Raw genomic sequence first — 27,751 nt, forward strand, 5'->3', positions numbered from 1 at the left:
CTTCCGCTAAGAAACTTTATTAACATTTTTGCTCTTATGATGACCTTTTACTAAAGAGAACCTACTTCGTACATACCAGCCAGCACCATTGACATTATTTTAGTTGCTGTTATATTGCTGTATTCACCCTCTTACCTACCAGTACACTCATTAAAATAACTAGTACTTTCTCTTTTTCCAGATCGCAGATTACACATCCGTCGGGACGAGCATTGCAGTTACAAAAATTACACGAATTATACTTCTTCGACAAGTAAGCTTCATTACGGAGCGAGCGAAGTCTTTTCACTATAAAGTATAACGGAAAAATCTCAGTATGAGCGGCCCGGCCCGGCCCGGTCGACAACGCTTTTGAGTGGCTTATAACTCAGCAACCGCTCATCACGCTTCTACCGATTTTATTTACCTAGGTTCACGTAGCGTTTATGCCACTTCTACGTTCATATTCCGACCATTTGGTGGGATACAACATACAGCCTTGGATACAACATATTACCTCGACCGATTCTGAACTCTCAATCATCACATAATTTCGTAACCTCGGTGGTTATAGAATCTGCCAGTTGTAGCCAAAGTCTCGCTGAGCACAGAAGCATTCTTAATTCATGCATCCCACTGATTTGAGCCCAGCGTACACCGGGCCACATTTGCTTATATCACAATCATAACATGGCACTGAAATACAATGAACATATGCTCCATTCTCCAGCTGCAACCGATCTCCTTCAGAGACCGGGTCATACACACTAACTTATAGATGAAATGGGCATCACCTAATGATTAATGAATTTGAAAGTGACATGTTATTTATGTTACATATTTCAACAAGGAAACGCCTAACAGCTCAAAATATAAATATTACGATCGCAGTGATGCATGATGATTTATGACACTGGCCGTAGTACGCTTTTCGCACGACAAACATAAATAATTTCGGTCACTGTAACGAATTACGAGTACCTATAAATAATAGGTGATTACTGCTAGCAGGACTATGGTCCTTCAGGACTAAGATGTCCTACCCTCATCGCCGTTATCCCATGAGGAGGCTACCTTCTATGGTTGAGCCGTTGTCAACAGTCACAGACCTTCTTACAAAGGAAGTCTGGACGACCAGTAGCCCCAATTCTATCGTAAGAGTCTGTTGAACTTTTTTCTAAAATTTTCATTCCTTCCTTAATGTTCACTGCATTCACCGGCGTTCAGTCAACTTTTTCATCATTCAGAGCCTCTTCAACATGACAAACAACATCAGCGTGCTGCTGCGGTTTCTCACTAGAGGCGCTAGTATCGCTGTCGGCAGGTGTCGCCTCGGTCGGCGACTCGTCATGCTGTTGGTTCACGGGGACCGGGCTGGCGGCGGCAGCGGCCGGCTGATCCAGGACAGTCGTCTCGAAGCTCTCAGAGCTGTCCTGAGGGGTGTAGCTGGTGTCAGCCCTACCCAGACGCTGGCAGCGGCGACGCATGGCCGTTTCAATGGGACCCGATGAGCACGGAAGAGCAATGACTTCATCTGAAAATGGGACACAGCGCTTAGTAATCACGAAACACCGAACGGCATACGGTCTGATGTCGTCTAACCGTAAATGATACATCACAACCGACCGCGAGCTCTGACTACAAAAGTGGCTCAGGAAATGTGCTTTCTAGACACCGAATTCCATTTATCATACTCCCATCCTCCAAGCTTGTTTGTGGTGGTCCTCTCTTGACTCATCTCTACGCACTTGACATATAAGTTATATCATGCAAACAGCACTCATTTCAACTCACAGGCGTTTGTCACAAGTGACCCGACTCCAACCGTGCCCGCCGCCGGGCCGGTGGGGGTGCTCAGAGACCGGGCCAGGGCCTCTCGGCCCCCTCCGCCACCGGGGGACTGGGTCGGTGCCGAGGCGCGGCGCGGCGGCTCCTGACGCCGTCCGGCCGCCAGCGCAGCCGACACCCGCCGACACCGGGCTGCTGTGGGTCCGTGGCCGTGCAGGCTCTCCACACAGGCCGGACTGGGCATCACCAGGGACATCTGTTGGCGGGACGAGCAGTTAGTGGGGGCAGATGCCAGGCATCGGTATCGGCTTTTAGCCGTAGGTAGCGCATGGTTTCAGGGCTGGGTGTTGCCAACGGTCACCTTTCTAGCTGCCAAAAGTTTTGTAGAGCTTTTGGATTGGCCCGTCAGCATGCTTCCATGCATTTCATTTATGAAATGCTGCTGCAAACTGGAGGTGGTGCGGGCGTTACGTTATTTCCTTCATTCACCCAACGTCAAAGTGCACAGTGGCACTGGTGCCATCTATGTAATCCTACTGGTGGGCCTCTGGTGCCGCTCCATGCCCATTTGTCTGCATTTCGACTGCTGAACAATTAATTGGCTCCTGCCTTCCACACTGTCACCCCTGCAGTACCGCTCGATGTAGGTACTTACGCTCTGCAGGCTGGCACGGCTGACGGTACGGGACCGGGTCCCCGGCACCGCCCCGGCCGGCTGACTGCTGACGTATAGCACCGGCGAGAGAGGGGAGCCGCGCCTCTGCGCCACGGAGACGCCCTCCAGCTCCAGGTGGACGATACTCTCCTCACTGACCGAGCTCTGGCGGTCATAGAGGGGATACAGTGTCAGTAGAGGTCAGCGAGGGTCAGCTAGGGTCATAATGCCAACAGGGGTCAGCATGGGCCACATCTGTCAGCAGAGGTCACACGGGTCATGCACTGTCAGCATGGGTCACGTACTGTCAGCAGGAGCCATACAGGTCATTTAAGGGTCACACAGGTCACTCACTGTCAGCTGAGGTCACATGGGCCACATACGGTCAGCGGATGACAGTGTGGCGGTTCGTTGTCGAAATGATTATATTTTATCGTCTTCACGTGTTTCATCGAGCCATTTCCTTGGCTCTCCGTTTCTTAGGCATCACCGTTCAAGTTATAAACTATCACAGCATTAACGATCTTCCAATTTAGCGGATTTCTGAATATTGCAAGCCCACTGAATTACCGGTACGCATTTCACTCGTAAATGGTATTCAATTAGGTATTAAAACTATGCATATCAGAATCGATTTGTGATGCCGCTGATCCGTTGCTTTAGAATTTTGTTTCTGTTCACACTTCTGTCCGTTCCTCTGATCATAAGCTTTACCTTCGTCTAAAGATGTCAGCTGGTAACACAGCAACCGAACATCACTTAGCAAACAATGTCTCGTGCTCCCCCTCTGCTTCTCCTCCCATGACTCGCTATCACCAGCGTCACCAGCTGAGCACACTCAGTCAGCTGACTGTGGTCACATGGCCGGTAAGCACGTGAGCCCTCGGGCCCGAACCGGTCCATTCAAATGAGACACTCTACGGCGCCGTCGGCAACTGGCACGGTATCGCACACCCATGTCGTCTTGTTCACGGGCTGGTCATAACACCACCCTCTCCGCCTGGTTACAGATAATCCCGTCTCCTTGTCGGCGCCCAGTACCAGTCACCCCCGCTTCCCATGCTAAAAAGTAACGGACCTGCCGGAGGAACCAGGACCACCCCCACTGTCAATGCTAACCAGTAACGGGCCGCCGCTTGTAACAGCCCCTCTCCCATGCTAACAAGAAAGCACGTCTGTCGCCGCGGGCCTGACAGTGCCTCTAGCTGCACGCGCTGCCCTTATTCGGTCCATATATGTCCCCTTATACAAGGCGCAACATCGCTTGGAGACAAGGGTGCCGGTGCCGGCGGGTCATGGGACAAAACTCATGGGGGTAGCTGTGTCGTCAGCATCAGGAGGGGTCACATGATGCCTGCATGTGACTCGGGGATGTGCAGCCGGTCACATGATGCTCCGCGCGTGGTAGGGTCATTTACATGGGGCGGTTTCACAATGGCTGCTGCTGGGACAGCGAGGAGCATGTGACTTGGCTTTGATTCGCAGAGGAATCAGTTGGAGGAAGAGCCCGAGCTAAAAGATAATTGCAAATGCACTGTAGAGTGACCGAGCGAGTCCCATCGACATACCGCACTTACCAGCCCGAAGTACTTCAGTATATCCATTTTGCACATTGGACATGTTCTGTTCTTCAGCAGCCAAGGATCCACGCATTGCTTGTGGAATTCGTGACTGAAAACAAACAAGGTAGGTTAACAAGGCTGAGCTTTTCATTACGAACATTGAACAAGTTTATGTGATGAATGAGCACCTGAAACTTCAGCAAGGACCTTAGCTTTGTCCCTTGGGACTAAAGTCGAACTTCTTTTCCAGACGGATCAAAGAAGTTGGATGTTCAGGTGTGCAAAAACAGCGTTTTTTTTTTTTTTGCAAAATGAGAGAGGGAACATAACGCCTCCTCCCACATATAACATTACAGACCTAAACACAAATATTTTCTTTGAGCATTTTATCCCTTGTCTCAAGCCCAAACATATTATGGTAACGAATAGCGATCCACACAAAAGCATCGTCGTTCTCAGAGCTGGCTGACGACGCTGAAGCCCTGCCGACGGTGACCTTTCGTTGCACTAACGAGATACACTCGGCCATTGGCCGGGTTCGTCCTGCTACGGTGAAACTTGTGGGATCAGCGGTCCTTAGTCCGACGGATATCGGTGTCTGATATAACTTCCACGGAGAGCAGAAGGGACCCGCGAACCCCCGAGATTCCCAATTGATATTTTACATCATTCAGGCGGAGATCAAGGCTAGAGAAAAGGGCGATCAGCACAGCCCTTCAGTGTGGATCATAACTGCAGGCTATTTTCTCCGCAATATGTAAATTACTCTCGGGAAATATAAGCAGCGTAAAGCGTCAGCGTGGGTCAATTGCAATCAACGATAGGATATTACTCCTGGATTGTAGAATGTAGAATAGATCCCTGGCTTTTGTCCTGGCCGGGGTCTTATAACTTGGAGGCGCAGCTAACCGGACTCTAACTAGCACAGGAGCATATAAGCAGCGTAAAGCGTCAGCGTGGGTCAATTGCAATCAACGATAGGATATTACTCCTGGATTGTAGAATGTAGAATAGATCCCTGGCTTTTGTCCTGGCCGGGGTCTTATAACTTGGAGGCGCAGCTAACCGGACTCTAACTAGCACAGGAGCATATAAGCAGCGTAAAGCGTCAGCGTGGGTCAATTGCAATTAACGATAGGATATTACTCCTGGATTATAGAATGTAGAATAGATCCCTGGCTTTTGTCCTGGCCGGGGTCTTACTTGGAGGCGCAGCTAACCGGACTCTAACCAGCATAGGAGCGCCCGGCAGCTGATCGGGGTCTACATAGACTGCACGGGAGGACCCGGAGCTGGTATAGGGGTCTAACGTGCACGAATGGACCCGCAGATATTCGGGCAGATAACGGGAGGACCCGCAACTGGTCGATCTAACCAGCACGTCATGGTGCTGGTTCGGGGTCTAACCTGCACGGCAGGGCCCGCAGATGGTCGGAGACGCGGTACGGCTCCAGACAGACGGCACAGCACTCTCCCTCCGCCAGCTGGGCGTCGTCAGCCTTCAGGATCCGCACCGGGATTCGGCACACGGCCTTCTTGGCGGCGCACACCAGTCGCTTCTGTAACACGGCAGACGGCGGGCGTAGGTCAGACTGATGGGACAGCGTGGGCCGTGCGGATACGTTATGCTGAAATAAAAAATCACTCCTTTTACGACGCTCATGACGAAAATAAAAATAAAATATAAAGCTATAGAATACACGAACCACAGAAAGTCGTGCCACCCAGCGTTATTGAGTAGAAATTGTTGATTCCTTTTCCCGTTCCTCAACTTCGTCCCAAACTCACTCCCAACTAGTATACCAAACTCACCGTGAGCTGATCTCGGGCGTGGATGTAGCGGAAGCGCTGCACGTAATAGAAGAGCAGCCAGGCCAGCGAGATGACCATCAACAGGATGAACGACACTGAGACAAACAGCACCGACGTCCTGCGACGTCAGAGGGAGGGAGGGGGAGAGGGGTGATATAAGTGTCTTGAGATGTGAGGGAAGGGGAAAAATGATACAGTTGTTCTCCGGGGGACATCGAACTTCAACACGTACACGGAGGTTTGCTATATTTGAACGGAAGGCTGTTTTTTTTTTTCGATGAAAATAAGGCAAGAAATTGAGTTGAAATAAGTTAAACGCTTATCTTTTTTTCTACCAATTCAAAGCTGCAAAGAATGTTCTCGGGGGCATCGAATAAACAAATTGATACATATAACAATTTCTACTGTAAACTTTTACCGTTGTCATCATAACAGCGGCGGAGTCAAACCGTCTCGAAATTTCACTACCGCCCAGTGACGCGAACTATCGGACTCGTCAGACGAGTTGAGTGATGCTGTCTCACAGACGTTCTCAGTGCACCAGGTGATCTCGCAGACCCGGTGACTCGCAGCAGTGGCTGTTTGATGAACGGACATGTGCCACAACCACGTGTTAGCAGTCAAGATGACAGACTAGTTCCTAAGAGAGGGTTCTCGTCTTACTCAACGTGTCATGAGGTGGCTCTCGATAATAAATAATCACCTTAACATTTGAGGTGGGCCACTACCATGCAAGTTACTTTTTGGGGACGAGGGGTAAGTTATTTCTGCTCTATTCTTCTATTATGATTCTATTAGTGCACATGCTCTATTATTCATGTGTACACTTTATTTTTGCATCACCCGGACATAAAAACCTGCGAGCGTCGTTGCAGTTGTGGGGATTCACTTTATACCTAGTTGGATTGCAGTCGCTGCCTTGGTCGCTGCTGTCAAACGTTTGATCGTATATGTAGCTGATATGTCCCAGGAAAACTCATCCAGATTGCATCAATATATGACGAACTTCATTAGAGTAGCGCGAACTGTCTGTGTTAACAGACGGCTTATAAGATTTTCCAATGAACCCGATATGGTACAAACTAGAGATGTCAATCGGATACCGACTTTTTGGTATACCGATACCAAACCGATACCAACTTGGTATTTGGTATTTCAATCCTAATGTGTTTGGTACCTATTTTGTTGGTATCATTAACCCCCACTAATGTATAAAAGGCTAAGTCATCGGTAAAAAGTTGGTATTTCCCTCATGTTCCCAAGTTGGTTTGGTTTCGGTATTTCTCCACGGTTTCGGTTGGTATTTGGTTTAGTATCGGTATTCAGATTTTCCGTAACTGACATCACTAGTACAAACCCCGTTCGGTTTAACCCGGGTCTATATACCGCGAGGTCCGTCAGCTTCTGCACGGAAAGGTACCGTGAACCCGATACAAACTGGCACTCATCGATCTGGCCTGCAGCCATATTCCTTGGAAATATTTAGTTGCTTATTTGCTCAAACAAACGGCATTGGACGTCGTAAGTTGCTAAAACTCGTTATACACCATTATGCATCATGTTTATTCGTTTGCTGAGCAAGAAGGTTATATAATTACTGTTTTATGACCGGTACTTTCTTATTGATCGAACATTCCCAGACGTAAACTTCGTTGTGCAGTTGAATAAATTGCGCTGGATTCAGACAGCTACAAGTAAAATATGCAGTAACAGCACCATGTTAATAACTATTCGCTCTTTTATGGACATACTAAGCGTGTCAGCGAAGGCAAATACCGCTAGTTTGCTGGTGCTAAGATCCACTCGGTATACGTGCCAGGCTCAGTACAGACCGGGCTAAATCACACACCGTAACCGATCACCGAAATGGACGAGTGCCGATCGAGTGAGGTGAGCTAAGTGAGGTGGGCTAAGTGAGGTGAGAGGTATAGCTAGGCTTGTTTCCTCAGCAATACAAACCGAGCTTGATATAGTGCTCGCTGGCATGGCATGCCTTTTGTCTATTGTCTTTAGTGAGGCGCGAGGCCACTACAAAGGCTCAGTGCTTTGGAACTTAGCAAACGCTTTGTTACGGTCAACCTAAATATGGGTCGCGAACTAATTTGTGCACCTCTTAGCTGCAAACTTATCAAAGCAGCCAGTGGCGGATGATGCCTGGTGACTATATACTTAACTGCCTGCGTTAGAGTAAAGCTACGATGGAGTCGGATTATTCCTGGCTCCAGAATCTAGAGTGACTATTCAACTGTTCTGAAATGTCTAATTACGGGTACTGAGGGTTTATTCTACTGAAACTCACAGGACGGCACAGGCCGTGGTACTTTTGTTCGTTGGGCACAGCTGCGAGAACAGGTAGAGCCAATAGCTGCGCATCGGACCCCGCCCTCTGCCGGGCGCACCCAGGGGATGTTATACGCACACATCGCATAGGCGACATTGAGCAAAGTGCACTATGCGATGAAGATGTGGTCATAATAGTGCACAAACACTTGCACAAATACCACATTTATGCAATGCAGCAGTGAGTAAACGCTATTCGTGTCTGACACGATAAGTTTAAACATAAAAATGCGTTCATGAAATGTTTAACGTTCCGACTGCTTAACCCGCGCCCCACTGGGGGGGGGGCTATTTATAGCCCCCCTCCCGTTTTTCTGCCATAACTTCCAAACCGCTTGACGTATCGACGCCAAACTTTCAGTACCTTTGGCTGCATCAATTTGACACCTTGTGTCAAAATTGGAACTTCGTAGCTACCATAGGTCGGCCGGAAATGACGTCAGAGTGACGTCATGTTCGGCCGATTTCGACGCAAAACATTGAACCACGGCAATCGCTCCCAAGGGCTCAGTTTTTAAGCTAGATCCAATTTCTTTGCATGATAGGACTCAGAATAGACTGCGCTATCAAACTGCTATCTCGGATTTTCGAAATTTTGAAAATTTTGAAAAGTATATACAATAAAATTCAAAATATACATTTTTACATTTTTTTCAAAAAGTTTTTGACTTTTCGAAAAAACCGGAATATATGTGATAGAACGCGTTATTATGACTAACTGTAGCAAGTTTTAGCTAAATATCTTCAAAAATGGCCAAGTTATACGCATTATTGCAAAAAATTCACAATTATTAATTTTTCAAATCAATTTTTCAGCACGTATTTGACATCGTACGCCAATATAAATGGCATCATCGTGTTCCTGAGCTCAAACTGCATCCACTAGACACCTCTTCTGTTGAAAAATTTTAACTTCAAAATTTGACCTTTTTTGACCTGGAAGTGACCTGACCTAAGCTAAATTCGAATCAAAATGACCTCGAATGACACAGACGACATCAAATCCGAAATCTTTGGCCTAAATGGACCATAAAACATGTGTCACGTGACCGACGCATGATATAATATTTTCGTGACCTGTGATGACCTGACCTTGACCTGAAAATCAAAGTACAAGCTTGGTACCCTCAAGGTATCTAGAGCATCTGTTCACGAGTGTGTGAACCAAAAATGAGCCTGATCTGACTTGTAAGACGGAGGCCAGAGCCCAAAACGTGAACAAGCCAAAATGCTAATATTTTTTACTTTGACCTGACCTGTGACGTCATCGGTAACCTCGAGGTCAATGAAATTAGGTTTCGCTCGACAGTTTTTCCGGGGCTATCAGACGCCGTTTGAATTTTGACGATCGGCCCAGTAGTTTCGGAGTTAGGAGGGGGGGCTATCAATAGCCCCCCCCCCCCCCCAGTAGGGCGTGTTATACGCAGACCCCAGTGGGGCGCGGGTTAACGCACTTTTTTAAGGCCAAACCATTGGTACAAATAATAAAAAAAATTGTCCCAAGCTTTGGATAAAAAATTGCTATAGAAAGCTCAAAACCAGCGAACTTGTAAGTTGTAACTGTCGATCAGATGAAAGAAGAACGTTTCCATACATTCTAACAGGATGACATTTTCAATTACCTGTCGTTTACGGTATTTGATTACCATTTGAATCCGTATACGATTTCCAGAAGAACAAAAACAATAATGAAAAGGGGTAAATGAGACAACTGAGTAAGGATGTGGGACCGAGCATATCCCTTGAACCCTTGAATAAATTTACAATGTTATGTAAGCGTTCTATTTTCACTTCCAAACTTAATCAGACCGAGACCGTGTTAGTTAAGTACAAGTCGATACTATACGTGGCAAGAGCTTGGAAAAAGAAGTTGTATGAGTACATAAAATATCGGTATGTAAGCATTTATAAGCAGTAGAGCAATCTGACACACTAAGGGAGCCGCCTGTTTGGCAGACTAGGTACTGACTTGTTGAGGTTGTTGTCGGCGTAGCGGAAGTGCTTCCCCGGTGTGATCTGCATGGAGACGTCGACCCCGCTGTCGGTGATGTGGGCCAGGTCCTCGCCCTGCGTCTTCGGGATGAACACCGTCACTATGGTGTCCTCTGTGGGAATAAGGTGCGGAGGCGTGTCAGTCGTGGGCACAAAACGCTGTCACCTGGGCCCCTGTGGTGACACGGCGTGGGGGGACTCTCAGTGACAGTTACGAAAACATATACACGACACTGCCACTGTGGCCATAATGACACGAAACATTTTATTTAGGAGATTGGTAGCGACGATCTCCTTGCTGTTTGTTTATTGTTTATTTATTGTTTATTGTTTGCCGATGAATGGTGACTACCGACAGCCGATTGAAATGTCTTGTCGCAGACCAGGCTAATCACTATTCTTGGCTTCAGTCTCAGAAACGTGCAACGCTGTAAGTGAAACGTCTAACGGACGACATCTCTGCACGCCATATCGATCCAGGGAAGCCCTGGGAATGCGGTGCCGACGACGGGTGAGGGCACCGGCGTCATTCAACGCGTGCCCTCCCCACTCGTTCGCTTCGCCTTTCTTCACCGTGTCGCCTACCGGCCGGGGAAGCCGGCCACATGTCACGAGGCCAGGTCACGTGGCCGAGCATCTGATGTTGCCGGGTCACGTGCAAAGCCGAGTTCGACGAGAAAGCGCCGGAGGCCGGAGGGTTGGACAAAATGACATTGTCTGGGTCGGACAAGTGCAGAATATGAGGAGTGACTCTCCAATAAGAGGGTTGTTTTTGCATTCAGGTGGCGAGCACGGGTCAGCGTTCACGTTGTGGGACGGTCACGTGTAAGGGTTACGGCTTAATAATCACGTGCCAGAGACGCACGGTTCGCAAATCATGTAGAAAGCTTTATTATGGCTTCCTGAGAAGCGTAGGACGTGGAGCCCAGTATAAATAGAGCATAAGTCATCTGAAGGACATGTGCGTTCCTCTTTTTTTCAGCCTGGTTACGTAACGGAAGAGCTTTGGTCACGTTCAAAAGTACGTACCTACCACTCAGCAACTACTGAGGTCTACCGAAGAAAGAGGTAATCGACACCATATCCGATATCAATAATGCTGTTACCATTTTATGCACGCACCTGTTGCTGCTCTCTTTCACAGCAACTTGGTTGGTCTGTCTACAAATGTTTGCTTAAGTACCTAAAGTGAAAGACAAAAGGCTGTGTGTCTTCAAATTCCTTCTTTGAGGCCACCAGGCAATCCATAAATTCACTTTGTCTCACAAACATTTAGCAAAAAGATTTTAGCTCAGACCGCCTGAAAGATATAATCAAATGTTGATAGACGGATTTAATCTCCTGTTGAAAAACTTTTGAGGAATTACATGCAACAGACTAGCCGGGTCATTTTTCCTGTTCTGCAAACAGCTGAACCGGCCCATATCCTTGTCCGGCCCACGGCGGCGGCGATTTGAGCCTCCAAGGACGCGACCTTCACCCACTGTAATCGTGCACTGCAGACCCGGCCGCAGCCGACTGCTCAGCTCACAGTCAGCTTCCGACCAAAAACGCCAGCACTCCGTCAGCAAAACCCTATCACCGGGGGCCAGCGTTGACATTGGTCGGTCGGCAGCTCCATCCTGGATCAGCCTGCACGAACTGTCCGAGGTTGAGTCACACCCCCTGGCGCTGCGGAACTGACCTCGAGTACCTAATCGAGTTCCGGCCGGAGGAGACTCCCACCGCCCTGCAGTTGCACGGGTCTGTGGGGCTCTACTCCACTCCAGGGACCTCCAATGAGCTGGCAGCGGACCTCCAGAGACCTCCAGAGACCAGCAGTGGACCGGCAGTGGACCGTCTCACGACCATGGCCTCGTCCAGTGGTCAGTGGATCGAGACGGCAGTTAGGAACGGTCGTGTCCACTGAAGTTTACTCGGCCCTGACAGAGAAACGGTGCCACTCGCGCTATGTCACTCCTTGTAATGGCTCGCCACTCTGAGCCTGCTGAGTTACTCTGTGTCCAAACCGACTCGGAGTCTGATATGTCTGACATTCATATCAGAGATAGCCTTGGACACCAGGATGTGGGTGGACACTGGACAGGTTTTCGTTGAAGATCGCTGATTCTGGGGCATTCCACGTCAAATCGAACAAAAATCGGCTGTTTTGCACCTTACCATCAGCGATTTCATTATAAATTTGTGAGCGAGTTCCTGTGTCGCCCCGAACATTACATTGATGTTTTTTGCACATGCTGACCACAGGTCTTCTAAATATAGGGCATCGAATTTTTACAAAATGTTGCATCTTTATATTTTTGAACGACCATAACTTTGGTTGTACTTGTTTGATTTGAATGAAATAAAACTTACTGTTTAGGTAATTTCTTAAGCATTTGTTTAGAATTGCACCTACTTAAATATATTGTCGCGAATTACTTTGACATTTCCGATGATACGAACGAGTACGTTACGTTAGATCGTTTAAATCGATGTGTTAAAACGAGCGAATCGAAACGTATTTACCGGATCACTTCATAATGTATTCACCCTCGCCAAATTCTATCGACCTCATTTTCGAAACTATCATTTTTACGCACATTCGTTGACCTCGGCACGTGACCTATACCAAATTCTGGCATAGGCTCGTGCGCCCATTTTCGGGGAGCCACAGAGTCGGCGACATCCTCCCCCCTCACTGCGGAAACGGTCGTTAACTACACGCGCGCCGGCTACAAAATACAAAACATAGCACTAATCGCATGAACGCATTCTACTAACACTGCGTTCGAACGTTGACCTTTGGACATCCTATTCCTCATCCGAGGCATCCAATACGCACAGTTTGACTACCGGTCGCACGTATGTGCCGCTCTTAGTCTTCAGCTCCACCGTTCTAACGCGACCGTCGGAACCGGGGAAGACCTTCACCACTCGTGCTAGCGGCCATCTTCCACGCGGCAAGTTGTTGTCGGTGACTAGCACAACGTCGCCCACCTGAACTCGTCGGCTCTCTCGCGACCATTTGGTCCTCTTCATCAGGGTTGGCAGATACTCTTTGTGCCAGCGTTTCCAAAAGTGCTCTGCAAGCTGCTGAGCATGACGCCATCGTCTCCGGAAACTCAGTTGTTCCCCAGAAAACATGCCTGGAGCGAGACTGGGAGAGTCGCGACCGAGAATCAAATGGTTCGGAGTCAAGGCCTCTGGATCATCTGCATCGGTGCTCACATACGTGAGCGGCCGACTGTTCAACATGAACTCGACCTCCATGAGAACAGTGCTGAGAACTTCATCTGTGACGAGCTGGTTGCCCAGGACGACGCGTAGTGCTCTTTTCACTGAAGACACCAGTCTCTCCCAGCATCCACCCATGTGAGGAGTGCCAGGCGGGTTGAAGCTCCACTTGATGTTCTTCTGTGCCATCGTGTTGCTTATTTGTTCGTTGTTCCAGTTTCTGAGAGCATCACAAAGCTCCTTATCGGCTCTCTTGAAACTTTTCCAGTTGTCACTGAATATCTGAGCTGGTTTCCCGCGCCGAGCGATAAAACGGCGGAGTGCTAGCAGGAAACTATCAGTGTCGAGAGACGGGGTGGTCTCCAAATGTAGCGCTCTTGACGCCAGACAGGTGATAAGCAAGACGTACCGACGCTCCGTCCTGCGGCCTACACGCACTTGGAGAGGACCGAAAAAATCCAGTCCGACTGAGCTGAAAGCGTGCTGAGAATCAAATCTCGCTTCAGGCAGGTCTCCCATCAGAGGGGCCTGGGGGCGGCTGCGCAGTTTCTTGCAAACGGCGCATCCTCGTAGGTATGACTTGATGGTGCTCCTCGCCTTCGGAATCCAGTACACCTGCCGAAGCTCATTCAGCGTGTGGTCGACTCCCGAGTGAAGCACTTGACGGTGAACTGAAGTCACTATGAGCCGAGTAACCTCGTGTCGTCTTGGTAGGAGAGCCGGGTGCTTGGCTGAGAATGGAAGTTGACTTGCTTGCAGCCGTCCTCCAACTCGAATGACTCCGCTTGAATCCAGCAGCGGCGTAAGCTGAAGCAGAGTGCTACTGACAGACACCGACTTCCCACGAGAGAGCAGGTCGATTTCCGACTTGAATGCGTTCTGCTGAGTTGCTTTGAGGATGTGGATTTCAGCGAGTCGCAGCTCCTCTGCAGACAGTGGTCCGTTGTTGCCACAGTCTCGATACTGAGCTGAGTGTCTGGCGATGAAGTTGCAGGCGAAGCGCAATACCCAGGCGGTAACACGCCTATAGCGAGTCCACGACGAGTGGCGAGCCGGGTCGACCAGCAGTGTCGGAACTGACTGTCCAACGGTCACGGAGCCCACCGTTTTGACTTCAGGATCGCTAGCACTTGGTTGGGCCGTTTTGGGAGCAGAAGGCCATTCAATTTCCGGTCTGTAGAGAAAGTTTGGACCCCGGAACCACCGGCTGTCAGAGTCGATCTCGGAAAGCGGCTGGCCTCTGGAGCATTCGTCTGCTGGGTTCAGGGAACCAGGAACATGCCTCCACTGATATGGTTCCGATCGGCTTCTGATCTCGGCTACTCTGTTTGCGACGAAGGTCTGGAACCGTCGAGCCTCATTGCTGATATAGCCGAGAACTACTTCACTGTCGGTCCAGTAGAACGTCTGGTTCACTTGAATCGTGAGGGCCGACTGTATGCTGTCATGCAGTCGTGTGGCCAAAACCGCGCCCTGCAGCTCTAACCGCACAATGGTCAGCATTTTCAGCGGTGCCACTCTTGTCCGACTCATCACCAGCGAGCAGGCGATTGTGCCGGTCGAGTCGATCTGCCTGAGGTAGCCGACGGCACCGAATGCCGCTTCCGACGCGTCGCTGAAGATATGGAGCTCTCTTCGAATGACTTCACTCTCCGGCGTAGCAAAACAGCGGGGGATCCTCAGTCGGGAGAGCTGCTCAGCTTCCATCTTCCATGCCGTCCATCGATGTGTATCGTTTTCATTCAGCTCAGAGTCCCATGACAGCTGCTGTTTCCAGAGATCTTGCATGAGAAGTTTCGCTCGAAGGGTGAACGGTGCGACCAGGCCGAGTGGGTCAAAGATCGATGCCGTGGTGGCTAGAACTCCGCGTTTGGTAGGCGGGGCAGTGCGTTTTTCTGGTCGATGAACACCGATCATGTCTGTCTCTGGATCCCAGGCTATACCAAGGACACGCTCGGACGGCAGCGGCATGGACATATCTGTTTTGGCATGAGCCCTGTCTTCAGGTGCTACTGACTCCATCACCTCTCGTGAATTGCTGACCCACTTCCGAAGCTTGAATCCACCTTCAGCGACCAGTTTGACGACAGTATGGAGCATCACTTTAGCCGTCTCCACGGAGCTCTCTGATGTAACGAAATCGTCCATATAGAACTGTCTTGCCACTGCAGCGGCCTCATCACGAGAGAGCGTAAGCTCAGAGCCGTTCTTGATGACTAGTTGCAGTGCAAAACTGGCGATTGCTGGTGAGCATTTGGCTCCGAATATCGCTTTGTTCATTTCATACGTGTCAGGAGGTCTGTTCCGCTCCATGTCCCTCCACAAGAAGCTGAGGGCTGGTCGGTCACGCTGTAGAATTTGCACCTGGTGGAACATCTGGTCGATGTCTCCAGCGATTGCGACTGGCCGCTCACGAAACCGAATGAGCAGCCCAGGTAGGTCCTGCAGGAGATCGGGTCCAGTCAACAGGTGGTCGTTCAGGGACGTGCCACTGAACTTGGCGGCCGCGTCGAATACGACCCGTATTTTGTCCGGCTTGTTTGGATTGCGAACCGCATGATGCGGCAGGTACCAGCGTTTTGAGCTCGGTTTCAACACTTCCGATTCTTCGAGCTTTCGGGCGTGACCGAGTTGCACGTAGCTTTCGATAGTTTCTTGGTATTTCTTTCTTGTCTCTGGACTTCTATGGAGAGATTTCTCGGTCCGCTCGAGTCGACGGAGCGCACCGAGACGGTTATCCGGCAGCGAGACGTCATCGTCTTTCCACAGCAGTGGGGCTTCAAGACGCCCGTCCACCAGCTCGACCGTTTCTTCAAGGATTTTCAGAGCTCTTTGGTCTTCATACGATGTAGGCTTCACCTTGGAGTGTGTTGTTCCAAAAGTCTCCATGTCCCACCACTTCTGAACCAGGTTGGTCAGATCGAGGTCCTGTGCTGGGCTCCGATGAACATGCATCACGTGATGTTCTGACGATGGAACGAGGTTTGTTATCGTTCCGGTCAAAGCCCATCCAAAGTGCGTCTTTATGGCCACAGGCTGGCCAGGCTCTCCGATTCGAACCTCGCGCTGGATGATTCCTTCGATAATGTTTGCTCCAAGAAGGACCTCCACCTGCTCTGGCCTCGGAAGCGCGACGTCAAGCCCCTCCACATGACGCCACTGCGAACGTGCTGAGCTGCTGATGTATGGCACGGGAATATTCAGCCTCGGTACTGTCCACACTTCATTTGCCATGACTTCTGTTTCTTCCGATTCCCGAGCCAGGGGGGTGATTTTCATGGACGTTCTCAGAGCGATTCTCTGTGGCCCGGCTCCTTCGATACTGTTAAGACGGAGCGACTCCGATTCACCCGTCAGTTTGAGCTTTTTCGCCAGATTTTCCGTGCACAGCGAGGTCTGTGCACCGGAATCGAGAGCGGCGAATGTGTCGATGTAGCTGTGTTCGCCATGTACACGCACAGGTACTATTTGTAGCAGTGTCGTCCCTCCGAGACCTGAGGCTGCTGCCACTGTTCTGTTTGAACGTTCCTCAGTGCCGGCTGCACGAGAGAAGATTCTTTCGCTGCCGTGGAGCAGGTGATGGTGCCTTCCCTGGCACCTGTTCTCTCCGCATTTTTGCGTGGATCGGCACTGTCGAGACCGATGATCGGGCTGAAGACAGAGGAAGCAGCGCCCGCTTTCAGCGACAAACTTAGCGCGGTCATTTGGCGATTTTTGCAGGAAGGACGGACAAACGGCGAGATCGTGTCGCTCCCCACAGCAGCAGGGCTGCTCGTTGTGACTGACTTGCTGTCGACGTGTTGCGCTCTTGTCGCTGACCTCAGGAGTCGTCGTTACAGCAACCGATGTCGAGTGAGTGCGGGGCGCGCGCCTGAAGTCAGAACTGGGGCGTGCCATGTTGCGATCTTGCGGCTGAGCAGGAACGGCCATTGCGATTCGAACTTGCAGTCCCAGCCAGCTATCAAAGTGTGTCATGTTTGGGCGCTCCGGCTCCATTTTGATGACCTCACGTCCCCACTCTCTTTTCAAGTCATTCGGAAGTTTGAAAATGATGCGACGTAGGTTCTCAGTACTGTTAAGGTCTCCGTGGAAACCCATGGCGTTCAGCACTGTGACCGCGGAGTGAACGGCGGCGTGTAGCTTTTCCAGCATGGCCGGGTCCACATTTTTCATTGGAGACGTGTTGAAGACGGCACTGAGGCTTGCGCTCACGATATCGTCTTCTCTCCCGAATCGCTTCATCAGAGCTTGTAGAGCGGAAGGATACAGCGCTGCATCGAACATCATTCCTTCAACAGCCTGCTTAGCCAGACCAGTTACGGATGCCTGGAGATGGGCGAGTTTTTCAGCGTCCGATAGGTCTGGCTGGTCGTGGATGAGCGATTTAAAAAGGCCAATCCACTGGGGCCACTCAGTGGCCTTACCGCTAAACTTTGGGAGCTGAATCTGCGGGACACTCCGATAGCCCGAGTGACCATTTCTCGGCGGTTCTGTGTCTTGTGGCCTGTTCGCAGCTTCCAATATCCATGATGTAGCTGTCTGACCCCGAGTCAGCTCCGGCGCCGGCCGATTACCAGTTTCCGTTTGAGACTTATCAGCCACAGGGGTGTCAGCTTCGATTGCAAGTCCTTCTTCTGCTGTTCCAACTCGTTCTTGTTCTTGAGAAGGTCCAGCGAGTTCGTTTTCGCCGTCAAAATCGTGCCGCCGTTCCCACTGAAGTTCATTTTCTGCTGCCTTACGCAGCTCCGCTTCTCTTGCTGCGAGATGTGCAGCATCTCTGGCTTCAGCGATTCGTGCCTCTCGATCTATCTCTCGTCTCTGCCTCTCTAAGTTCTCTTTCAGCTCGTCTCTTTTTCTTTCTTCTTCTATCCGTAGTTCGAGCTGACTGAGCTCCATTCGTTTCAGGGATGCTCCGATTTCGGCTTCCTTTGCGGCCGCAGATCGACTTGACCGACTGGAGACAGCAGACTGTGACTTCGAAGTTGTTTTGCTTGTTCCTGACTCTGACGACGCTAATTCCCCACGGGATCTTAAGTGTTCACGAATGCGTTCACAAATCTTCTGATGTGCTTCTTCGACGTCTGTCATGTATTCTTCGGTCTGATCCTTTTCACGGTCGTCATCTTTCAGGCTGTCCGCGTAGCTGTCATTCACTTCACTTACAGCGTCTAGAGCCTCATCAAGCTCTTTAAGTAAGCCTTCGATTTGGCTTCGGCTTCCCGATGTGTCGACCAAAGTATCAGCCCGTTTACACAGTCTTGTAAACTGAGCCTTCTTTCGACTTCTCAGTTTTCTTAACGAAGCACTATCCATTGTCGGAAAGACAATTACAAAAACAGACTGTGCAAAAGGCTTAGGTTACAGCTCGAGAAGGGCATGCCTCATGCTCATTACGTTAAACGTCAGAGACATGCAAAATCGAGCGCAAGTATTTCACGATATCGAACGTTAAGCAATCCGGCCCGGAGGACCAAAAAATGTCGCGAATTACTTTGACATTTCCGATGATACGAACGAGTACGTTACGTTAGATCGTTTAAATCGATGTGTTAAAACGAGCGAATCGAAACGTATTTACCGGATCACTTCATAATGTATTCACCCTCGCCAAATTCTATCGACCTCATTTTCGAAACTATCATTTTTACGCACATTCGTTGACCTCGGCACGTGACCTATACCAAATTCTGGCATAGGCTCGTGCGCCCATTTTCGGGGAGCCACAGAGTCGGCGACATATATGACCTTGAAATTTGCTCAACTCTGTTCTTAAGCACAAAAATTGAAATAGCAAAAAACACGTCACCTTCGATTTGGCTAATTTTCATATATTTTATTGCCTACCATATTCTTAACAACCTGTGAAAAAATTAGAGTGGGCCATTCATAAGTTTTGAAGAAAATGGCACATATGCAAACGTATGTTAGCACGCGCAGTGGAGGGGGAAGAGTGAATTTCGCCCCACCCCTCCTGTTTTTCGCCAATATCTCATAGTATTAATGCGAAATTAATTATAGCTACCTGTCCAAAATTGAATTGCACATCTCATCGTGCAAGCAAGAAGAAAATTGGTTCACAACTGGTCTAGTAATAGCGGTGTAAAGTGAACAATGAACATCCTGTCGCCGCGGCGACGCGGCGACTCGGCAGCCGGCGCCGACCGCTAGCCGCCGCCTGAATTGTAAACTGTGCCGGGACGGAACGGAACGGTTCCGTCTTTACATCGCGCTCCTTACCGCTGATTACATTCGATTCGCGTCAAATTTTGTGAGAAGACTAAGAAATGTACAGGCAATCTTATGGTGTAAGAATTTTGAAAATCGGTTGGTAAACAATTGAAATATGAAGTGTAAACACAAAATTGTGATTGCTGCGTTTCCCGCGTCGGCCGATCCCGCCTCAGCCGGCGACATGTTACTCTTAGCAGGTCTATAGCTGCCATATTTATTATTGGATTAACTAGAAATTCCCCATACATACTCAAAAATGTATATTCTTTCGTATAGAGAAGATAAAAAGACGTGAAGATATCGTTGCGTGATAATGTTTTCGTTGAATTTTTGGCTTCATGATGCATTTCCACACGGCTCAAAATTCACCGCAAAATACCGTTTGCCTGAGACACTTTTACTATGGAACTTGAATGCTTGACTACGATCACTATGTATTTCCATTCTCGCAGAGTTTGGGATATCACTAATCAGCAATCATTCATTTCAGAATGTCTACACAAGCAAGCATGTCTTGACCTGGTCTTGTCTCTGTCTTTCAAGGTCACGCGCGGTTGCGTGATGTTGATGCATGAAAACGGCGTTTGCCGCGAGAGTTATGAAATATGAATGGCCCACTCCAATTTTTTCACAGATGGTTAGGAACATTGTGACGGACATAATATGTAAAAATTACCCGAATCGAAGGTGACGTGTTTTTTGCTGTTTAAATTTTTCTGTTTTAATTCAAGGTCAAATGCATTTCAAGGTCACTTCAATTTAATTTTATAATTAAAAATCAAAGCCTTATCAATTGCCTACAAGACCCTGTTAATATCATTTTGATACCAGAAAAGGAACCAGAGTTATAGACATTTAAAAAATTGATGTGTGGCATTTTTGGCTATATTCGATGACCTATATCTCAGCGATACATTATCAAATTTCGAAAATATTATACGTAACTCAGTTTTGAACCATGCTTAGTCTGCCTACAAATTTTCAGAAAAATCGAAGGGGATGACGGATTTCGGTGTTTGATTTGACGTGGAATTGGTTCACAACTGGTCTAGTAATAGCGGTGTAAAGTGAACAATGAACATCCTGTCGCCGCGGCGACGCGGCGACTCGGCAGCCGGCGCCGACCGCTAGCCGCCGCCTGAATTGTAGACTGTGCCGGGACGGAACGGAACGGTTCCGTCTTTACATCGCGCTCCTTACCGCTGATTACATTCGATTCGCGTCAAATTTTGTGAGAAGACTAAGAAATGTACAGGCAATCTTATGGTGTAAGAATTTTGAAAATCGGTTGGTAAACAATTGAAATATGAAGTGTAAACACAAAATTGTGATTGCTGCGTTTCCCGCGTCGGCCGATCCCGCCTCAGCCGGCGACATGTTACTCTTAGCAGGTCTATAGCTGCCATATTTATTATTGGATTAACTAGAAATTCCCCATACATACTCAAAAATGTATATTCTTTCGTATAGAGAAGATAAAAAGACGTGAAGATATCGTTGCGTGATAATGTTTTCGTTGAATTTTTGGCTTCATGATGCATTTCCACACGGCTCAAAATTCACCGCAAAATACCGTTTGCCTGAGACACTTTTACTATGGAACTTGAATGCTTGACTACGATCACTATGTATTTCCATTCTCGCAGAGTTTGGGATATCACTAATCAGCAATCATTCATTTCAGAATGTCTACACAAGCAAGCATGTCTTGACCTGGTCTTGTCTCTGTCTTTCAAGGTCACGCGCGGTTGCGTGATGTTGATGCATGAAAACGGCGTTTGCCGCGAGAGTTATGAAATATGAATGGCCCACTCCAATTTTTTCACAGATGGTTAGGAACATTGTGACGGACATAATATGTAAAAATTACCCGAATCGAAGGTGACGTGTTTTTTGCTGTTTAAATTTTTCTGTTTTAATTCAAGGTCAAATGCATTTCAAGGTCACTTCAATTTAATTTTATAATTAAAAATCAAAGGCTTATCAATTGCCTACAAGACCCTGTTAATATAATTTTGATACCAGAAAAGGAACCAGAGTTATAGACATTTAAAAAATTGATGTGTGGCATTTTTGGCTATATTCGATGACCTATATCTCAGCGATACATTATCAAATTTCGAAAATATTATACGTAACTCAGTTTTGAACCATGCTTAGTCTGCCTACAAATTTTCAGAAAAATCGAAGGGGATGACGGATTTCGGTGTTTGATTTGACGTGGAATGCCCCTTCTGTCTACCTGTCCTCCAGACCTTATTACCACTACTACGAAAATATGCAGGCTTCTCAGTCACTTCAATGTAGGATCTTTCCTAACACATACAAGCAATTACGCTGTTTCTTTTGTAGTAATTTTCAGCCGTATATCTCCAATTGACATTTGATCCAGATATGAAGAATGAAGACATAGCGCGAGATTGCCGTATGCCCGCAAGTAATGAACCACGTTCATGAAATTTATTGCCTATGGGCGCAATAGTCATCGGTCAGACACTAGGAAACTCATCGGAAGCCTTTTCCAGCCGTCGCTGCCATCTACAATACAGCGGGCCATTTTGAGCGTCTCTGGCCGCGGGGCACGGGCCGAGCCGGCTCTTTTTCTCCCCTCCACCGGCCCCTGTGTGTCGGTCTCCGCCCCCGGCACCCGGAACACCACGTGAGGCGGCAGCGAGGACGTCTTCCGGGGGTACTGGACCGCCGCGCGACCGACCGGCCTTGACGGGCTCCCCTCCCCTCCCCCGCCGGGCAGCGGGGGGGGGGGGGGGGGGGTAATACCACCGGCCGTCTGGGACTGAGGTGGGCCCGTCAGGAGGAGACGATGGCTCGAGCGGGGGCGACGGCCACGCGGTGGAATGTGGATGGCAGGGGTATGGAGGGATGGAGGGGAGGAATTCATTGCAATTGGCGTTGCCCTGCGCTGAGTAGAGATGGCACCGGTTCGGCGCGGACTCAATGCTCGGCTTTACAAACTGCTTGATAAAGTGAATGACAAGCTATCGTAGACTATCAGCCATTATCACCAGTATAGCGCCTTTTGGGGCGACTAACGGAGCGAGCGAGGGGGTGAGTCTCAGGGGCTCCGCCACAGGGGGGTACGCGGGGGTCCGGACCCCCTCAATAATTTCCATGGGGGGTACAGTACCCCCCAATATTCCGAATACCTGTAACCTTGTTTTGCGTTAGAATGACTAAATCATTCACAGAATGTGTTGAATAATTTAATTAGAATGTGTTAATGGTCGCAAAGCTAAGGAATTTAAGATCTAGAAATGTAGGGAAACACGAAGATGTTGTGACACACGAAGTGCTCAGCAATCGCCGACCAATATTTATGGAAGTGTCATTATTCTACCATTTTGTTATTACTATGAATGCGTTTAAGATTGCTAGGATTAACTTAGCATGCTAGAATTTGGCAATAATTTCGTGAGATGGATCCAGCTTGCAGGACACCTCCTAGACACAACACCCGCCCCAAAAGAGCTTCAAATCGATCTGAGAACCCTCTTTCCATGTGAGATCACCCGATAGTGTGTGTGTTTGTGTGTGGGGGGGGGGGGGGGGGGTAAGCCGGTCTTTCGAGCACCATACTAGTCTGAGAGCCTAATGCGCTGTCTGATGGCTAACACCGCCCTTGGAGCGCGCAACAGCGGCCTCCTTTCCTTAAGAACGTTGATTTGAGAGGCCGCCATGTCGGTGTCATTGAGCTCCGCTTTTCGGTTTTCGACTCCTCTTGCAAACTGAACCTTTTTTTCGGTTCATAAAGCAAAATCCTCCCGATAGAATTGTTAAGTTTCCTTTGAACTCTAGAAAAAACGGCAATTTTTCATCGATTTCGGGAGCTGCAGGGGGTGGGGTGGGGGTGGGGGTGAGGGGTAGGGGTGGGGGTGAATTCGCCCAAAATGCCCACCTTGGATCCGCCAGCGAGGTTTTGTGTTTTTGGTCGGACCCCCCCAATCCCAAAACCGTGGCGGAGCCCCTGGTGAGTCTTGCACGTGCGAAATCTCGAGGGGGTACCTCCAACTGACTTGTGCACGGCACCCTACTGACCGGTTTCTAGCGATGTGCCAAATTTGAGCACAATCGGCCCAGCCGTTCTCGAGATCTGGGAGCGGCACCCTGCACGTGCGCACGTACAAAATGGGTCCCAAGTGACTTGTGCACGGCACCCTACTAACTGGTCCCTAACCGTGTACCAAATTTAAGCGCCATCGGTCCAGCCGTTCTCGAGATCTGGAAACGACCCCTGCACGTGCGCACGTGCAGCAGCACCCCAACTCTGGCACATGGATATGCAGTGCCTAGTGGGTGCCTACCTACATGCCAACTTTCAGCGCAATCGGCCAAGTAGTTACCGAGATATTGCAACAATTACAAAACTGACACATCTTCGTTTTGCACGTGGCACGTGCATAAGGGGTCACCCACATGCATCGGGAATAGTCCAATACTTGGCAGGGGTGGACAAATGTGCCGAGTTGGGGTAGCACGAGTCTTCCCAATTCCACGCCGGCTGCGCCGGCTTGGCTTTGGAGCCGCACCAGACGACGGAGGTCAAGGTCACCGCCAGGGCGGCGGCGGATTTGCTGCGCCCGTGCAACCCCAACTCGGCATGTTTCTCCACCCCCGTATTAGAAGGAATGAAGCTACCCTACAAAAATTACCGCGTGTAAATCGGTCAAGTGGTTGCTGAGATATAAGCCTCGCAAAAGCGTCCGCACGGCCGGCCGGCCGGCCGGCCGCTCATACTCAGAAATTTCCGTTAATCAAGTAAAGACTCCGCTCGATTCGCTCGCTCCGTAAAAATCAGAACTTTGTGTGTACTGTACTCGTATTGTCCAGTTCATCCAGCCCCAGTCTATATGTATGTAAAAAGTGCCGAACCGGCCGATTATTGGCCTGGGGACCTCTACCAAAAATACCTCAGCAGTACCTATGCATTCTTTGTCCCTGATTAGCCGGATTGGCCGAAATGTCATTCAGTCACCGCTGGGAATTTCCCAGCTGTAACTTCAAAGTTCAAACAATTAAGTACCTTATGTTACCATAAGAATTTGAATGCTGGAGATATGCCAAGCTTTGTACGTACCCTGTATGACATGACCTTTGATTCATAAAATATGTAAGGCTTAGGATTGTAAAACGCATGCATTTGCACTAAACGAGGAGCCAAGCAAATGTGCACATAACATGAACTCCTAGTCTCCCAATAACGTTCAATGGAGTTGTTGATAGTTATTTTACGAATTAATATGGTGACCTCACCTGACCTCACCTTATCGGATATGATAACACTGACCTTATGTAACCATCCAAATCGATCTAGCCCAATAAGCAATGTGTATACTTTGTGCATAACAGTATAGCTTTATGCTTTTTAGCATTTAATGTACTTTAGCGTAAATATACCAACTGTGTTTTCGGCATCAATTCAGCACGTTAATTTCGTCTGAACCTTACACCTTACACCTTACACCTGCACACCTTACGAGTATATGGGGAGCATTGCCACTTGACAGGTGTAAGGGAGACGTGACGCGGCGTCAACGGAAACCACTAAACTTAACGGTTCTGGTTTGTTCAATGCGTGGTCTGACATCACCAATAGTATCGTAAACGAGCCCACTCAGAAACAATGAGCATGATATGCAAGTCATAACAAGCGATAAAACCTGCAGCGACATATTCTGACTGGACGCTGGTAACAAGGCAAATACCGTCTTGGTTCGGAAAAATTATCGTTGCATAACACAAATGTAAAAGCAACAGTGAAAAGAAGTCACACCCTTTTTACTAGACCATGCCAAACCTTGACGCTGTTCACGATAAACATATGCCTATTGCGAACAAAAATTCTAGTACGGTCAATATCGCATTGGGTTATCATCAAATGAACAAATGTTAATTATCTGCATGGATACAGACTTCAGATCAACCGTTAAGCATCTAATGATAAAGAAGTGCTCATGCGCACTGGTTCTTTGACCAATGTCAACCAGTCGCCTGATTTTGGACTATACTGCCGTGAATACTACCTGACGTTTCATGAAAGAACGGGCGATCATGAGACCTTTTTTAGTTCCATTCACTGGCATCTTCAGCACCTCTGCCAACACCTCCCTGAACACCTTGCTGGACCGCCTAGTTACTTAGCCAGAGGAGCGGAAATCCGTATCATAATCCGTCTTAGTGCTGAATGTTAGGCCGTCACGCTAAACCGTTTGGTGGGCTGTCGGCTGGCGCATCATAGTCGATTTCAGAGCATCCGATTCCCGGAGACTTCAACCGGCGATACGAAACGAACCCGATCGAAATACGCGGCCGCGCACTGCACATAATCTGGCGATCGCGATAGATATATTTGAATATCCCTCGCCAGATAATGTTCAAACGTATTATTTGAAAGTAAGTCCAAGCCAAAGGTATCGTGGCACAGTAACGCACTGCGCACTTGGCCATGAAAAAGTGAAGGACGAGGCCAGTCATGGGAACTGAGCACGTAATCGTTCAGTCGCTTATGTATTTATCATGCCGTCAGTCGTCACGGTTTCGGTGCTGTGGTCAATGTCAGGACTGCATGTCTCTTGGGGGCCAGTGATTCCTTCGTGAAAAGACGTTTCATGTCGTGAATGGTAGTGGAGAAAGAAGACGTAGGGGAGAGTGGGGACTGGGGATAGATGCCCAGGGGTTTGTAATGTCATAAATAATTCGAAAATGACAATCGGTAAGCAAACACTTTGAGTTTCAACAGAAGTCGACATCATTTGTTTTCCACAAAATACCACACTTTTGTGCTTGAAATATGATTACTTTTTTGCTATAATCATTTTCCTGAAGAAGTGCAAGGGGAATCTTACTCCAGAGGGTGGGAAAGACGCCCTCTGGGGTTGGGTAAGATGCCCCTCCGTACTATAAGTGACATAAATGGGCATGTGAATTGCCTGAACGAATCAGTTCCATTCGAGCCTCCGATAAATACTTAAACGTCATCGTAAGGGCCCTCAAAAGTCGTCGTAAGCGGCTTCGGAGGTTATCGTGAGGGCCATCATAGTCCAGCGCGGCCAAACAAGCCTCCGTGGTGACGTTCGGAGACCGTTGTGGGGCCCTTATATGTCTCCATGAGACTTGAAGGCCCTCAAGAGTCAAGACCATCGTGGGGACCTCAGATGCCAGCGCGGCCCGTGGGGCCAGCGCGGGAGCTCTCAAAGAGTGTCGTGAGGGCCTGAGGGGCCTCGGAGCCAATAATGGGGCCAACAGAGGCCGTAGTGAGGGTTCTCAGAGTCAGATGCCGCCCAAAAAGTTGGCGCATGGGCCAATGGACCGACATGGCGAGCACCTGACCGTATTGGACTCTCAGTAGTCCCAAATCGGCTTTTGTCTCTCCTCACAGGCACTAAATGATTCGACGAGTTCGATCGCTGGGTCAGGTCAGGCTAGATTAGGTCCCTATCAAATGTTTAGGTTAGTCTCCAATGAGTGTTTGCAAGTGACCCGCTCCCCTCCCACTCACTATGTCGCTGGGTCAGATGAATCCTGTGCAGCTCCCCCTCCTTGTAGTCGTAGATCAGCACCGCCGACGCATTATTCCTGTAGGCGTTCTCCACCTTGACGTCGAAGTTGCAGAGTCCTCGGCGCACCAGTGCCACCCACGGCTGTGGCGCCGGTGGCAGATCGTTCTCATATCGTCCGTCACAGCCGTGGTGGGCGGTCCCATTTCGGGAGCGCACGTGCACCAGCCGCCCGCGAGCGCTGGCCACCAGACCGGTGGAAAACTTGCCGATCTCGCCGCCCTGGTGGATCACCGCCCCAGAGACGGGGTCAGTATATGTCACGTTGATGTAAGCCAGCACATACTCATCGTCATGAAGACTCCAGTCCGAGTGAATGCGGTGGCTCTGAGGTCCCGAGGAGGGCAGGGCGAGGGTTACGGTGGCGGCGGCAGCAACCACAGCCAGCAGCGGCAGCAGCCGGCGGCCGGCGCGCGGCGAGCACATGATGACGGCACCGACCGGCACGGCGCACACTCAGGTACTGGCCCGCCGCCTCCAGTCACCTGCAGCGTCGAGCTGACATTGATCGCGACCAGAGCCGTGACGTCACCAGGCGATCAGCTGAGCGGCAAGGTCGAGACGGCCACGGGCGGCTCCAGGATGGAGACAGGGGAGGGTGGGAA

General features: G+C 49.2%; 1 protein-coding gene across 2 annotated transcripts; it reads right to left on the reverse strand.

The window, feature by feature from the left end:
* Positions 1-383: 383 nt before the first annotated feature.
* Positions 384-27,631, reverse strand: LOC122364338 (RING finger protein 150-like). 2 transcript variants are annotated; one of them, XM_043334618.1, is made up of 9 exons: positions 27,089-27,619; positions 10,106-10,241; positions 8,096-8,182; positions 5,797-5,914; positions 5,392-5,543; positions 4,000-4,093; positions 2,423-2,587; positions 1,774-2,023; positions 384-1,513 (listed from the first exon to the last, which is right to left on the reverse strand). In XM_043334618.1, the coding sequence occupies exons 1-9, from the start codon at positions 27,570-27,572 to the stop codon at positions 1,203-1,205; spliced, it is 1,797 nt and encodes a 598-aa protein (XP_043190553.1). In that variant the 5' UTR covers positions 27,573-27,619; the 3' UTR covers positions 384-1,202. The 2 variants fall into 2 exon arrangements, with proteins under 2 accessions (XP_043190553.1, XP_043190555.1); XM_043334620.1 differs by lacking the exon at positions 8,096-8,182 and having other exon boundaries at positions 27,089-27,631.
* Positions 27,632-27,751: the final 120 nt, after the last annotated feature.

This window comes from Amphibalanus amphitrite, unplaced genomic scaffold (genome assembly GCF_019059575.1).
Source record: "Amphibalanus amphitrite isolate SeventyFive unplaced genomic scaffold, NRLGWU_Aamphi_draft 000669F_arrow, whole genome shotgun sequence".
In the NCBI taxonomy this organism is placed as follows: domain Eukaryota; kingdom Metazoa; phylum Arthropoda; class Thecostraca; order Balanomorpha; family Balanidae; genus Amphibalanus; species Amphibalanus amphitrite.